Source organism: Seriola lalandi, unplaced genomic scaffold (assembly GCF_002814215.2).
Source record: "Seriola lalandi dorsalis isolate HSWRI2012SDOR001 ecotype SW California unplaced genomic scaffold, Sedor1 jcf7180002054257, whole genome shotgun sequence".
Taxonomy (NCBI): domain Eukaryota; kingdom Metazoa; phylum Chordata; class Actinopteri; order Carangiformes; family Carangidae; genus Seriola; species Seriola lalandi.
This window is the reverse complement of record NW_019524810.1, coordinates 473,207-490,078: the sequence shown is the minus strand read 5'-3', so window position 1 is coordinate 490,078 and position 16,872 is coordinate 473,207. Positions and strand designations below refer to the sequence as shown.

The 16,872-nt window shown below is 37.3% G+C and overlaps 1 protein-coding gene across 2 annotated transcripts in view; it reads right to left on the bottom strand.

The window, feature by feature from the left end:
• The window catches only part of cntn5 (contactin 5), a 100,133-nt gene that overhangs the window by 22,641 nt on the left and 60,620 nt on the right, over positions 1 to 16,872 (bottom strand). For both annotated transcript variants that reach the window (XM_087173608.1, XM_023404918.2), the window contains exons 7-11: positions 16,400 to 16,603; positions 11,585 to 11,687; positions 6,136 to 6,317; positions 1,983 to 2,119; positions 1,696 to 1,825 (exon numbers count right to left, since the gene is read on the bottom strand). In XM_087173608.1, coding sequence (XP_087029734.1) covers positions 1,696 to 1,825; positions 1,983 to 2,119; positions 6,136 to 6,317; positions 11,585 to 11,687; positions 16,400 to 16,603 — 756 coding nt within the window. The remainder of the gene's footprint in view (positions 1 to 1,695; positions 1,826 to 1,982; positions 2,120 to 6,135; positions 6,318 to 11,584; positions 11,688 to 16,399; positions 16,604 to 16,872) is intronic.

Here is a 16,872-nt window from a genome sequence, read left to right as displayed (position 1 = left end):
TCAAGGCCATCTACTGGCTGCAAGGCTTTGTCAGCTGTGATTATTCAAATCCTGAGTGATGCTTTATACGTGACATTATAGACAATGACAATTCAATCCCATCTGTAGCTAAAGGCTGACCCCTCTCCCGGTAACACTTGTGTCTTTGAGCCTGAGTAGTTGCCTGAGTGGCAGAGGTCCCTCTAGACAGGGAAAGCAGCAGAAAACAGAGCAGTTGCTGTGAGTATTTGTTTTAATCAAAATAAGAGCAGGCCTGCAGCTGGTAGCAGCGGTACCCTTATTGCTTCACCCACTACCCTCCCAGAAGAGCTGGATCTGGGACAAGATCACAGGCATAAGGGCAGCCACTGCCCCCATGTAGCCTCCAGTGATCGCTCATCTTCAGCCTGTTATTAGCCATGTAATCTGTCCTGATAGTGTTTGCTTGTGGACATCTCCAGAGAGCACAGGTCACTGGGATGAGATGCCTGGGGGGTATAGTTATGAAAACATTCATCACCGGCTTCAAAATATCATCATTGTGACTATGACTCTAAGAAAGGCAAAAGCACCTCCTCCTCAGCTCAGATAAAGCTTATTAAATCTATAACTTTTGATTCTTGCAGACAACACAGTGAATTATAATCAACTAAACAGTGGTCGTTGTACACAGATTTTAAACTGATGGTTTATGAAAAAACATCAGTTACTGCAAATGGACAAAAAACTTTGTCCATTTCCAGTAAGATTTTCGAAATGCCACAGATTCCCTTCAAAAAAGGGCATGCCACACAGACAGTAAATCAAACTGTCCCTCAGGGAAACACAAAAGGGGAATGGGTGTCACCAGATGCGTCCCAGTATAGAGGATGACAAGGAGAAAATAGTGCATCAACACAGAACAGTGAACAGCCATTCAGTATGACTATTGTGTCTAGCCTGAAGCCTTAAAGGCTGAAGAACACACTTTCCTTGACTTTTAATGTCCTTAAATTTCCATGTACATGTTATGCATATCCTGCTTTTTACAAAAAAGAAGTAGTTGTTTCAAATCAATGGCAAATTTGTACAATCTGAGTTAGAAATGATGGATAATAATCATTTATTATACAATGACAATAGCACTGACTAATAAATATCTTATGAAAGTCATGTCCAAAGTGAAGGTTTGTTTTCTCTAAGTAATGCAGATTGCAATGTAGTCTGTGCTTTGATGACAAACAATAGAACGGAGATAAGACCCTAATGGAGTCATTAAACTCCATCAAAGAAACCATTGATGTCTCTCTTCTAGTGTGTGCTCCCATTAGTATAAATCTATACCTACAAGTCATTGCTTTTCATTCTCCTCAGGATAATGTAGAACTGTTCAAGACTCCCCTCAGCTTGATGTGTGCAGACACCTCATTGAATATAACCATAAGTGTCCTTCTTTTATTCATGCCGTCCACTACCGGGGTTAAATCAGGGACCATTGATTGGCAATCAGCACATCTCACAGTTCAGTGTTCACCACTTGCATTTCAATCTCACCTTACCTATCAAGTGGTACCTTATTCAGATGCTAATACTTGGTCTGCAATTTTATTCTTTGCAGAGTATCAAGAAATATGCCTGGCAAAGCACAAAACTTACCTCATAAAATTTACACAAATCAATTTTTCTTTTAATGTTTTGTTTAGTCAGATTTAAATTATAAACCAAATGTGTAAATACCTAAAATCTTCAGCTCAGCATTGGAGTAGATGGCCCCATACTTATTTTCTGCGACACACTGGTACATTCCGGAGTCCGCCTGCTGCACTTTGTGAATGGTCATATCTCCATTCACAATTTCAACTTGACCCTGTAATGAGAAAAACATATAAAGAAAGCACATGCCTGGATGTAGATATACTATACATAATGCTGCACATAGTGGACATGTACTTCCATAGGAATAATTCAGATGTTTCACGGTGTAATCAACAAAAGAAGAGGGCACTGTGTAGTGAGGAGAGTACCTGGGATGTCAAGGGCAAACCATTACGAAGCCAGCGATAGGTGGGCCGGGGTCTCCCTGTGGCCTTGCACTCCCATTGGAGCTTCTCTCCACTATCCATCTGAGTATCATTAATCATTCTGACCCACTGAGGAAAGGCTTTAAGAAAAAAAGATTTAAGAATAAGTAATATATCCTTGAAACACACACAAAGCACACAAGTATGGCTACTTATACTAATAAGAGAAAGAATGGACATGGACAGTCAGCACAAAATATAAGAGGCCGTATTTAAAATAGTGGATGCAGTAATGTACTAAACCACTTTTTTGGTAATCCCTTAATGCTACAGTCCTAAAAGAAGCAAAAATATACTTTAGGATAGAAAAAGTTGTGTTATTTATTTATTTTTTAAAACCAACTTGGGTACTCTGTTTGAACCTTTTGTATGACTTTGTACTGCTTTTTTATGTAACACATTTAGTTTTTTTCAGTCTTTTGAATATCTATCTTAAGAATCCTTGAATCCTTAAACATCCTCGACACCCTGACATTCACTGCTTCTGTACTTTTGTACACTGCAACACTTATAAATCACACTTGTATGTCCAGTAATACGACGTTTTTCATCCTCTGTTATGTTCTTCAACCCTGAAGAACTGAAAGCAAAAGCATCTGTATTCTAATGAGATCAGCTGGCTCACAAGTACAATAGACGTCAACAAAAGGCAAACGAATCTTATTTTTCATTTAATTAAGTACAAAAACACATGGGGCTTGTTCTACGACCAGGATTAAGATTTGTTCGAGACCAAACTGGCCTTTTAAACCAGCTTATCAGTTTATCTCAGACTTGCTTTCTTAAACATGGTTGTGAGTTCAAGATTTTGACTAGGCTTGAATTACCTGAACAGATTTCCTGGAAGAAGATTAAGTTATTCCATGGCTAAATTAATTCTAAAATTAAACCCCAAAGCAATCGGTTTTAACTTCTGATTAATTCTATCTGAGTGGAAATACATGGATTATTTTCACTTTGATTATTGTGTCTCTTCAAATGTTCAAGCTGTGATTATTTTGGTCCAAAAAACCCCTCTGTACCAGCACACCTCTAGTCAAGACTAGGGATGTCACAATACCAGAATTTTGGCACCAATGAAATTGAATGATTCTCAATACCAAATTGGATTCCATAGCAGAAAACAGAAAGCAACAGAGGCACACAAGCACATGCACACAACTCCATATAGTCAGTGTGCAAGCAGTAGTTAAAATTGACTAACAAGGTGACAGACTCATTTAAAAAGTCAGTGTAACATTTAGAACTTAACGTTAGCCTTGGTGAACGTTGCTATAACAGATGCCAGCTGCTGTAATACACAAACAATAACGGTAACATTTCATGAACATTTTGATGACATGATGTTAACGTCTGAAACCCACTCACCCTGGATCCTGTGTATAGACCTGGATGCCTGTCTTTAAGCTGCTTAAATAAGTTTGAGGTGTTTCTTCCTTTCATTTGAAATGTTCTGTGGCACTGTTTGGTATATCTTAATCGTCTTTAACTTGTCCCTTATGATCCGCGTAAAAATACAAAATATCTCCAAGTTGTGTTTTTTTTTCACAAGTCTCAGCGGACCTGTTGCTGCACCTGCACTTGCTTCTTCCATTCCACATATTGTTGTTTTGTTTACTGTGTCTCCTTCTCCTCTTCCAGTTGATGTCAGACTAGGATGCTTGTAGGGTTATTATACTGGCCTTGTCAGTCCTGGAAGAATCACATTTCCAGTACCTACCACATCTCCAGTACCTACGGTATTGTAGAAAAACAAGTACAGAATTTTGGCATCGACTTGGTACCAAAATATCGCTTCTTGTGACATCCATAAGTCAAGACCAACATGAACCATCAACCAAACAAACAGTTACTGACAGAATCTAACTCTGTGAGATCCATTAAATCATATTCTGAGATGTTTTTTGCTAAGTACACAGAAAATACAGTGGGGATCTTTACTGATGGGACCCAGAGTTACACGGTTGTCAGGAAGAGGAAAGCCAGCCTCTCCTCTCCTCTCTTCTCCTCTCCTCTCCTCTCAGATCACATTCATGTTTTTGTATCATGTTCATCATGAATATGTTCTTTTCTCTCCTTCCATTGCATGGCTGGCCCGTGCCATAGGCAAACTAGGCAACTGCCTTTTCCTGGAGGCCCCTTAACCAAAAAATGCTTTTGAAGCTTTTTTTTTTTTTTTCTTTTTTCCACAGCCTGTACTTGCTTGTGTTTCCAAGCTGCATACAGAGTTCCAGTCCAACTCCACAAGCTACAGAGAATATCTGTCACAGCTCTATATCTGAACACTGTATAGGCTGTATGCACTTTACTTTATTTTTAGCTTTATCTAGTATTCTCCTTTTGTCTACTGGGTCTTACATGTCATTGGGCATTTTTCAAATTTTGTACATTTACAAGAATATAAAATTCACAAGGACCTTTCATTGGGACAGGCTCATTGTCAGTCTTGTTTAAAGGAGGGAATGTTAATCGGTCAGTCACTAACCCAAGCTTTTTTCCTTGATCTCCTTTATTTGTACTTTTTGCTGTAATATGTTTTTACCCTCAAATGAGACTTTTTGGAAATGCACATGGTGACATCAATACATATGCAACAAACACCAATTTGTATTGTTTAGATAAAACTTCCACATAGATTTGACATGTTTTTATCTTTGTTCTGTTTATACTATAAAACTATATATAATCGTTCCTTGTCAAACACAAATTATGTACATTGCATAGTAGAGTATTTATTGTACAGTGTGTGCACAAAAAAGAAAACTCTCTCATTGAATTGCTTTCCCTACAGTAACATACCAAACACATTCTTTGCTGTTCTTTGCATACAGCGCCTTCAGTAGAAAGCTTTTTTTGTGTGGTTTGATTGAATGATTATGGTCAGGAAGTTCTCGCTCACAATGAAAGTTCACACTACCAGCTGACCTGTGTAAATTACATTTAGCGTGAGCCTGCTACAAATTAGGCTCCCTATTCTCCTTGTGATGTCAACAGAATGGAGGTTGCCAAGAAGTGCAGGGCCTTGGAAATGTGTCCTACGAAGGCCGAGGCAGTCCATTATCTTGGCGCTGTGCACATGGCACAGACAGAGAAGAATGGAGGACGTGCATCCTCTTAGATAAGTTTATGATCACAGGCAAAGGCAGTAATTCAACAAGCTTACTTGTACCTCACATTGGTTGAAAACTGTTCTTAATTAAGGTCCGTCCTAAAGGTGATATGCAAACACTGCACATACTGCACATGACAGAAACCCACTATACACTGCATAATGAAAAATAACTGTGATCATTTATTGATTAAAGAAGAATTTATGTTTTTAGTTGATATTTGTGGTGATAAGCATACATTTGGTGAAATAAGTAATAGTAGTGTATACTTGCATCGGATTCAAGCTGAGAATATTGCAATGTATGTATAGATACACTTTGGTCTTAATTTTTGGTATTTGTAACAACAGTTTATATTATATAATTAATGAGTTATTCCAATCTTTTAAGTAACACTTGTGCTTTTGTCGTGACAAAAAACCATTAAAAACAGATGGAAACCTTATACCTATTATTTTATACACCTCATACCTTGGATCTATAAAACTACCAGAGAAAGAAAATCATGACAAATGACAAATCTTTGAAAAACGCAAAGAACAACTACAATCTATCAAAAATAACAACTAAAAAGAGAAATATTTCAGAGCATTTTTGCCTGTAACAAAACACACCTCACTGTTAAAACGATGGTGTTTAAAAGAACCACACTTCCCTCAACTAAAAGAAACAGCTCATTCATTAGGATGATGAACGGTTGTTCTTGAACTATCTGCGATGGGTGTGTAATTAGTCCATGGACTGCTCAGCAAATTTACATGGGCCAGAACCGGTCCCCAGCCATGAGATTTGACAGTACTTTTAGATTATATCTGGGGAAACTGCAGAATGACCAGAATAGCTCATCAAAAAGTTGAATAGTAGTTTAGACAACTAGTACTTCTGTACACATCAACACTTGTTTTCTTATATTGCACAATGAATGATGGCTGTAGAAAAGTGAAAGATTAAAAAAATTACAGGAATAAGAACATGCTCAGACTCACTGTAGACCTGTAGATGTCCTTTGAAAGCAGTGCCTCCTCTTGGATTCTCAGCTTTGCACTCATACATGCCCGAGTCCTCCAGCTGAATGCTGGGAATCTCCAGCACAGCCTGGGACTTCCGAAGCCTTGCTTTCTTGGGGATGTTGCCATTTATCTTCCTCCATGTGATTGTCGGCACTGGACTGTGAGAGGAGAGCAGTAAAATTACACACTTAATACAGTCTAGGAGAGTAAGCAGTGATTACAGCATATGATATGGGAGCTGCATTTTTGTTCTATAAAATAAGAACATTACCATTAAATATAAGATAAATTCATATACCTTCATAGACTGATCTGTCATCTGACAATGACCTTTTAATAACATCTATAATTATTGAGGACATTTTTGTGTTATCTTTTAGTTAAAATATCAAAAAAGATTATCTCCAGCTATTCCCTGGTTTGCTTCTGTGGGAGAACATTAAAAAAAACAACAACAACAAAAAAAAAAACTGTTTAAAACTTGCTTACAAATTCTGAGTTTATACATTCTTATTCAAACTGCATGTGTTGACTGTTGTTGAATTCGTGCTTAATGCTCCATCAATTTATTGATTTATCAAATTACATGAGTTTTGTACAAGCAATTTGTGACCTCATTGGGAGTTTTTGGACATTTGAATACATGATTATTAAAGAATCATATCAGTAAAGAAAGTCATTGTTAGTTCAGCCGATCAATCAATCAAAGACATTTTAAAATAATAACATTTTACTGTAGCAAACATCTGCAATGACATACAGATCCCAGAAGTCCTTAATTTGCAATTAAGAATTGACACACCATGATGTCTATTTAATGTTGGTTCTGCTCTACATGTGAATCATTAACCTTTTGACCACTCATGATGTATTTACTGTACCAAATGACCCCCACATTAGACACAAGGTTTCAGAGGGACAGTGACAATATTCTAATCAGGTTATTATAACAGCCAGAGCGATTTTTATGATTAGTTTACGAGCGGTGTCATCTATCCTCGCTTATTCGTGGATTGCCCTATAGATCCTTATGATAGATGACTTGCACACGCAGAGAATGTCTTGCTATACACTCAGTATCAGTAATGCTCTCTTGTATGACAACTGGAATAGACAGGTCTCTGAAAGATGGAAATGTGACACCACGCAAACCTCCAGTGAACCCATCAATCATTTAGCCAAGATGGAAATGTTACATCCCTAAGCTTTTTCATCTGTTCTAAATTCACAAGGACATAGAAGTGCTCTTGGCTACAATGGCTACAATTAAGATTCAGAGCATGTTTTAAATTAAAAAATTATTATTTTTTTTTCTATGTTGGAGTTTTGGTGTTTTGTGCCTCATTTTGAAGACAAATGTTTTAAGCATTTTCTTTTACCTTGTTTTTTTTTTTTTTTTTTTTTTTTAATAGCTAACTCATTATCTTACAGCATGCATTTAGGTTTCCTCACATCACTGGGAGTGTGAAGCAACATACTGAATAACAGTCAGTATTTTCAGACAAATTTCAGTTCCTTTAGCCCCAAGTTCTGCGGAATGAAATACATCATATATGCAGACCTATTCATAGACAGTCACAATATTTACGCTTTTACTCGATATTTATGTAACATGCATTTCAGTAAATCCCTGAAAAAATGAATACATTTAATTTTACCTATTTCTCAGAGACACATTAATCCAGTCAGATAATGTAAAAAAAAAAACTATCATAAGTCCCTGTCATCACTTGTATCTCCCCACCTACAGACAGTTATATATTGTAATAGTGTGTTAAATCAGCAGCAAAATGGTTCCATACATTATGGGTCCAGTGGCAAAATCTGGAGCCTGAGGTAAAATCAGATATCTGTGTGGGGCCATTTGTTGGTACTTGGCATCTTCATTTTAATGCCCCTGTGGCGTATAAGAACAATATAAACACACACTAACAAAAGGCATGATATGAATGCAGTACTCATGAATATGGCATGCAGTTACGAGGCACCCCCTTATATGTTACAAATGGAGACCTTTGCTCAAAACAAAACTCTGGACTGGCAAGAGAACATAGCAAATCTATAGAGACCTTGAGGGGCTGGAACATGAGGGTGAATCTTCCAGAGTCTATGGCAGGATTTCTCATTGGAGACTGAATAATCAGCACCAGGCCTTCAATATATGTGTTCACAAGACCATGGGTGGGTAGGAGGGAACAGACTCACTCAGTTTAGAAACAAGAAACTCTGCCTGTCAGTGTCCGCCGTATGAAACTGTTTAGATCTGGTCATTCTGGTTGATTTTATCAAAGCGTACAAACTGAGAATTGTGCAGCCTCGCATTGAATGTGTTGCACACTGGTGTTTATGTAAGGTGTTTCAGTTTTCAATTTAAGAACATGCCCATAGGCAAGCTCTGTAGATTACATCTTAATTAGCATTCCACACAATTGCTGTACCCTCATCTGGACTAGTTCCATAATAAAGGTTCAAAATTAAATCTAATACTGGAGAATTGGTTTGCTTCAGATCATTAAGATCTAAATATTATCCCACCGTTTAGCTCATTTGCTAAGCTCTTGATTTCTTGGCCCCTTTAGGAAACTCTACACTATTTTTTTAAGGGAGAATCTACCTGAAACACAAAGCCCCATTTTGCCTGTATGATCTGAGCAAAACAACCGTCTTTCAAAGACATTAACCACAGCAGCATAAAATGTGTTGTCATTAAGAGGCACTTTCTGTTGCTGCTGACAATGTGGTCCTTGTGTAGCTCAATGAGGAAAGTAACTGCAAAAGGTTCAAGAGTTTGATTCCCTCTGGGGTCAGTGAAGCTAAAAGTATATCCACTACTCCAAGGCAATTTGGATGAAAGCATCCACCACATGCTACATATTATATTTTAAGTGGAAATGAGTGGGAGAATGTGTAACCCATCAAATATACAAGCCTTTTTGAACTGCAGTGAACTTCATACTCCAATATCCCTTGAAATGAATGCAGCTAACAGAACTGCACTTTGCAGAGCTTCTTATAAATCAGACTATGAAGCCAGGGTTTTAAATTGAATTTGTGTTTTTGGAAATTTAGCGAATAGTACATCGCCATCAATAAGTGCCTATACTCATTCAGGTTAACGATCCTGATAATCCTTTACTTAAAAAAAAAAAAAAAATCATTGCCTGAACGATAACTGCTTTGCATCAACTGGCAATTAGGAACCAGAACCAAAATCTGTGTATACTGTACAAGAGTGATATGTGTGGGTCGGTTCTGATGTCTGACTCTGCATGTACGCATAAATAATTCACCCGCCACCCACCAGAACAAATTATTTTCCACTATTTAGAGATCCGAAAAATGAAGCTTAAAATATGTTCACATTTTAGAGAATGTAATGAATATTTTCCTGATACACTATATTATATATGATTTCACCCATCTGCAACCCATCCATTGTTAATCAGAGTGTTAATTTTTATGACCCGGCCTATCGATCCACGGATTAACCACAGTGGCTGCAGATATAACTGTGATCTGCGCTTCAATACTATACACTGTTAAACAGTTAGTAAAAGCTAAGGCTGTAAGAGAAGTAAACACGAATCATACAACTCTTTTGCTTCAGATTTCTATTCAGAAACCATTGACTATGAACTGGAACCCAGACAAACCAGCAAAATAGTGGTTCAGATGATAACAGACTATTTCAAGAATGAGCTAATTGCTTGTAAAGTAACTTTGGTCTGTCTCTACTGACAGCTCCCATGTAATGCAGGAAAATGCCTAATGAACCCTTGTTAGGTCACACAATAATTTGTTTGAATACCAGTCCTGTTCACATAAAAGATCTGAAGGACAGTGCTAATGATGCCTGTTTCCAGCGAAAGTTGTGCTTGGTTTTATTTATCTTTTTATCTATATGAAGTAACTTTTGTTACATAGTGTTGATCCAGAGTGGTAAACAATATTTATCATTCTATGGAGAATTCATTTTCAAATACACACAAGTTACAAAATCATAATTAATAATCAGTCTTGCAGATATTACTAAAGATAACATTACAAGGTGACCAGAATGCAAAGCTCTTTAAATTGAAGGAAGGCCGTGTTTTTATTGCTCTCTCTTTCATTTTCTTTGTCTAATTGTTCTCTCTGCCCTTGACTATGGCCTACAAAGTACAAAGTAAGCAAATATCACAACAGAATATCACATCAAGAAGCTCTGGCATTCACACACAAAGAGCTTTTCCGCCCCATCTTAGCTAGTGGTGCCATCATACATATTGATCAACAGCAGGAACAAAACTTCATTTTCAGCGCTATATAAAGACTGGCATTCCTTAATAGGGTGCGCTGATAAATCATTCATCTCTATGTACAAGGGTAAGTCACTGGGATCACTGTCTGACTGAAAACTATCATGCACAAATTACTTCATTCATAGGGCAAGGATTCAAGCTGTTTGGCTGTTCTACAAGCATCTAAAAACTCCTGCCTAGCTTCATGGGAAAACTAAGTGGTGTGAGATTAGAATGCAGTGTCTATATATTTAGGAAATGACTAACCATAATGCGGATAATTAATTGAAACGAAGGTAAACAATTATGAGGTCCTTAGTCATCTGTAGATTAGCGACTGTTTGCACATAAGATAGGAGTCAGCGATGAATAATTCATGCTGAATAATTATAAACAAAATGGAGTAGTATGTTGTAAGATATTTAATCCTTTCTTGTAGTGTCAAACACCACTTCAACTTTGCTGTGAAAAAAAAAAAAAGATTGAAAATATTTTGCAATAATTTTTGATATCAGTGTTTCAACTATACAATTAATTGTGAGTTTATTTTTGGTCTAACCTACCCAAAGCTTATCCCAAAACAATTAAAAAATATATTTTAATGTAAAAAGGCAATAGCTTCATAAACCATGAACAGCAATACTAACTTTAGTAACAGTGGTAAGTGCTTTGGATTTCAGTCTCTGCGGACGAAAGCGTTTTCCCTCCTGGCAGACAACTATTACAAATTTCATTTTTTCATAGACATAACCTTGGCTTTCTACATTCATAACAGACCCTGAAAGCACCCAGGAAACACAGATACATTAGGGCTCTCAATTATGAGAACACATGGGTCCCTAGGGCTGAATTCCCTATTCAGTCTTCCCCCCATGCACTAACATGTCATCTAACAGCCGAGCTACGATGCTGCACTTCTCTACACTCACTTAACATCCTGCCTGAAGACAAGATATGCCTGGTTCCCACTCAGGTAATGGAATAATGTAATTTAAAGAAGAGAGAAAAACACAAGGGGTATTATCTAAAGGATCGCTCCGTACCAGATCATTGATAGGCTGTAGTATATTGTTCCTGGTGATTAATATTATACTGCTGTAATAAACAGCTACCTATATCTGTGCAATATGTCCTTGTTTACTTACTTCCCCAGAGCAAAGCACTCCAGCCTGACAGTGACTCCTTTGGCAGCCAGTACAGATGTAGGGAAATGCACTTCAATTTTGGGCTCATATTCACCCATGACACCTGGAAAAGGTTAAGAAAGAGGAATTGCAGACATTAGAACCAAGCAGATTGAAACAGTCACTTACCCTCCCATTACCCATCATCCTCATCTTTTCTAGCAATATGCTACACAGAGACTGGGTACAGTGATTTCAAAATAATAAGGATGTCCACTGCCTATTGCCCTAATGCATCTTTTATGAGTATCTAAGCAACGACTGAAGAAAAAAAAAAAAAAATTGTAGCAGCAAATCTAAAGTTCCTGAGGATTCCTCATGTTCAAGCCTCTAAAATACATAGAGTGCATTAAATCAAGCAATGTGCAGGTGTGGGCACATTATGCACGCCATCTGGCATATCGTTCAACTATCCACCTTCACTTTACACACTATTTATCAATAGGGTTAGTGATTAGCTGGCTAGATACAGAGCATAATATTTTTGATCTGCACAAAAAAAAAAAAACATGGATTAAAGCATACACAGAATTATCCAAGTTTAACAGATGGTATAATACATTTCAATAAATTTTCATTATTTTATGTGGTCAAAGTCAGTTGGAAAATACAGTAATATGAGTTAAATTCTGCATAGTTCTGCTGTCTATGCACCACCGTGTCTACTGTGTAAGAAATGGTGGAAAAGCACAAAAGCCATCACAAAAACAGAATATTAGGATGATGTAGTAAGTAATGCTCTACAGTGCCAACAGGGAAAAGTGGTGTATTGTTCCAATAGAATTAGTAATCCACTCTACAATTCACAAACACATCACAAAGGATACAAGCGATAACAGTCCTGCTAAGTCTTACAGCTCCACTGTCACAGCCGGGGGATGTGTTTTCTTAGTGTATGTACTGTATCTTAAGGTGGGCATTTATATCCATTTATGAGAACGATATGTCGGATGACATTGAGCAAATTTGGAGTAACAAAGGAAAGCACCTTCACCTGGGATCTAATTAATATTTGCGATATGAATATTACGTGAGTGGTTTACTCTTCACAAAATAATGTTAAATGCACACAAAATCATTGCAGGTGAACCCCTCTGATGGACACACTGCCAACCCCAGCACCCGCCTGAATTCACAAGACAACATAGCAGACCATATGCAGCGCTGCTCCAGATGCACTGTAATGTACATAATCAGTAAGACAAATGACCGGCATGGCATTTGAGAAACCATAATTATACCTCCTACATGTGCCTGACACTTTTTATGTGAAAAAATGACTGCTGCAAAGAAAAGTGGAGTTATTGAATTGTAGCCCACTATGTATGGAAAAGGAGTTTTATGATATTTGTTCCAAAGAACTTTTCAATTTCAATCTCATTCTCAACATTTATGGCTCCAAAGCAGCCCTTCACATATAATGAATTTGCAGTATTTCATTGGTTCATGCCATAGTATATTCAATATCATATTCACTCAGTGGCTGGACTTGATAGAAATGAAAGAAATAATGTCCAGGTTTGGCATGTGAAAACATTACTGGCCCTCATTTGTAGTGTAGCATTATATATTATGTTCCAATTTTATTTATTAATCACATAAAAAATACATTTTCCTGTTGTGCTTTGTTGTTCAATTTCAAAGCATGATGCCTGTTCTAAAATTTACTGCAACCCCAAGCTTATAGCACTGAAAAAGTGTTTCATTAGCGCTCTGGTCCAGTAATAGATAGGCATTTAAGATTCCTCCAAGAGGCACTAACGCAGGAGAATTTTTGTAACCTAAAATAAACCAAAAATATAGACAAAACTTACTTTGTAGTTTCATATGTTTAAATAAATTCATTAGAATTACTATAAAATATAATAAGACTTTATTTCATATTCATTAATGTAAATTCCTTTGTATTTGTGAAATAATCAAATCAGACTTAATAAAATTTTAATAGCTTAATAAAAACTTTCTTTTACTTTCTTTTTAACCATCTCCATAACTTGAATTGGTTTAGCCAATTCCTGGGCAGTTGGATGGGTCTCCTTAATGGTAATTGGATTGTCACACCCCTACTGTAGCACTCACTGAGAAAGCTGCCCTAAAGGCATTGATCCTCCATCTATACTGTATCAGCAGTGCAGCCATGTTGTAATATACCAGACAATCTCTGGTAAGTCAATTATTGATTTCATTCGTTCTTGGAGATAAGGCAGTGGTCTGACATGCAGGCAGGGGGAAACTGCTGCATGTTCTCAATGAACACAGAACATTCAAAATAGTCTTCTAACCTAATATTTTTAAAATCACAGAAATAAACAATCCTATTAGTCTAGAGTGACAGAGATATAACTATGTTGTTCTTCACCATAGCATGATTTTATACTTATATACTGTGTGTTGGTACTTCCTTGATATTCAGAGTAACAAACAATGAATTGTTTTGACTACACCACTAAAAATATGTGGATTAGTATAAAAAATGTCATGCTGACATCCAATATGGCTATGGGCCTAAATTCCTCAATAACAATTTACAGTGCAGTTCAGAAAACATGCCCATGATGAGATGACATGTGCCTGCAAACATTATGTTTCACTGATGTTACTGTCAGTGTGGAGAGAAAAAATTTCTTATAGCAATAATAATAACAGCGCTGGTGCTGCAGTGCAACTGCAATCTTTATCGCATATCTCTGAGTAAGAACAATGGGTCGAAACCTAATATGTCATTTTTTGATGACAAAAATTTGTGGTATAGTCTTCTATGTATAAAGGTATACTCTCATGTATAGAAGACTTTTATTTATAGATGGATGAATAACATGTGTTTCACTCTGGTATTTACCAACATTACTGATGTAAACAAACCTAACTCAGACCCACCCTCACTCTTTCTAGCAGTAAGATATAGTGGCAATTTTACAGTGATATGGCATTTACAAGACAACTCATGTAAATGTGAGCCACTGTCACTATAAACAAAACTGTTTGTACACAAGGGCAAAATATGGATGAGAGATGATGGAAAACCAACAAAACACCTGTATATAAAAGGCTGTGTAAAATATCAAAATGATTTATTTGTAGCAATACTAGTGATAGTATATAATTCATTATTTAAAATTAATTATATAATTAATTTTACAAACATATGCTTCTCATGTGTTCTGATTCAGGACCATTTCACACTTACTGCTATCTGCAGTAATATGATGCACAACAAAGAGATAAATCAAAGGCAGGGTGTTTCTGAGATGAACTGTATGTCTGTTTAAACACAGTGCATTAGTCCAGAGTTCAGTGATCTGCTAAAGGTGGATTGCGAATTGACGATCAATGGCTTCCAGTAGGGTATAATGGAGCCCAGATGCTTGTTTTGATTAAGAGAGTCAGGCTTGGAGCTGACAGTGGTGAGCCACACACAGATCCAGCTTGAACTGTCTACTGTGTAATAATCACTCACTTTTACTGAGGCACAGATTGTGGAGTCTGATTGGTCAGACTCCAATGACTGAGGGGCGCACACAGCATCGGAACATTTGGGTGTCTGCTGTGAGATGTGCCAATGTAATTTTCGGCATTTTAGACCCAATTTCACAATATAGAGGGCTGCTGAGCAACATGAGATTTGCAGAGCAAGAGATGCCAAGACATTCTTTGGCATAATGGGCTTACAACTGTAGAGATTTGATTTGGCTATGTTGTGCTGCAGGTGAGAGTGTTGTCCTTCAGCCCATGTGTCAAAGCCACATATCACAATACTGATGCTACAAAATTGATTCCTCTTCCATCAAACATTGTTGAAAAATAACAACAAAAACCAGTTTTTTCTCCAACTATGAAGCATATTTAAACGACGATATCAGACTGACCACAGCGCTTCTGACTGTATTTTGCATCGTGGTTAATGAGAGACACAAACCAATTAAGAGTGGTCATGTGCTAAGTATGATATATGTCTCTGAGGTCCAGTTCATACAAAGTTATGCAAACACAGAGGGTAAGAAATCTTGCTGGAAGGCATGTGATCCGTAAGAGGTAAATTCCTGTTGCAACATTTAGAGCAAGCCTGGTTCCGAGGCACAGAGGCCCTTTCACAGCTTCACTGGGGATGTAATCTCAGTGGCTCTTTGAAACCTTGACAATGACAGGCACCTGTGTGAAGTGATGGACTTTTCTCTGTGTAGTCAGATGTAAAAAGCCTGTAGGTGAAATCCACACCTGAATCCAACAAACAGCTCCACAGCATGGCTCCTGAGAGGCTAGTATAAAAGAACGAAATCCCATCCACAGCAAGGGCCATTGATTCTGTTAATTTTATGCTGGAAAATGATTTCCCTGATGGCCAGTTTCACCAAAGCACATTGTGAGTGAAGAAGGCTCCCCACACTAATGTTAAAGCATTGCTCACTATCTATTTGCGGTGTGTATGGAATTCATAACGCCTTCCACCAACATGAGGCTCAGTGGAAAGCAGAAGACCGTCCCACTTTTATTAACCTATCTGATCTAAATTTTTTTCTCCAAATGCATTACGATACAATAAAATGCACCAGCAGAATGTAAAATATGCTTTTAGATTTTCATCTGTGCTATGTAATAGATCTAAAAAAAATGTTTACACTTTCAGATGAACAGAGAAAGTATCACAAAGGACTTTGTGATACTTTCTGTGTAGTGTGTGCTTCATCCAGTGAAATCCATTAGATTTGTCTGCCTAGAGCATTCATCCAAATCAGGGCCTATCATGTGTGTGAGGTGCGATAAATCTGAGAGCCTCACCATCAGTTTTCAGTGTTAGAGGTGTTGGAGGACTCAGAACCCTTGCATTTGTCACTGTGTTCTTCACCAGACAGATGTAGCTTCCTACGTCAGAGGGTTGCACCTTCGAGATGTACAGGTTTCCTGTGTCCTGGGAGATGAAGCGCCGACTGTCCTCGGCAACAAATGAGGGGAACTCATTAAACACCCAGCTGTAGATAATCTCTGTAAAAGAGAGAGAGGAGACCATACAGATTAATGTGCAATAAAAAGTATAGTTTCTCCAGATCTATGTTTTTGTGATCCTAAGAAAACTAAGCTTCATTTCTACATAAAAAAAAAAATAATCAGTAGCTTTCTTTCACATCTAATCTCAGTCCCTCCATTCAGACTATTCATAATGGTATTAATAGTAAATCCTTGTACAATAACAATAGCTGGTTATTGAGTTTGTGGCAGAGAGTGTCAAATAATTACTGAAGCGCACAAACAGT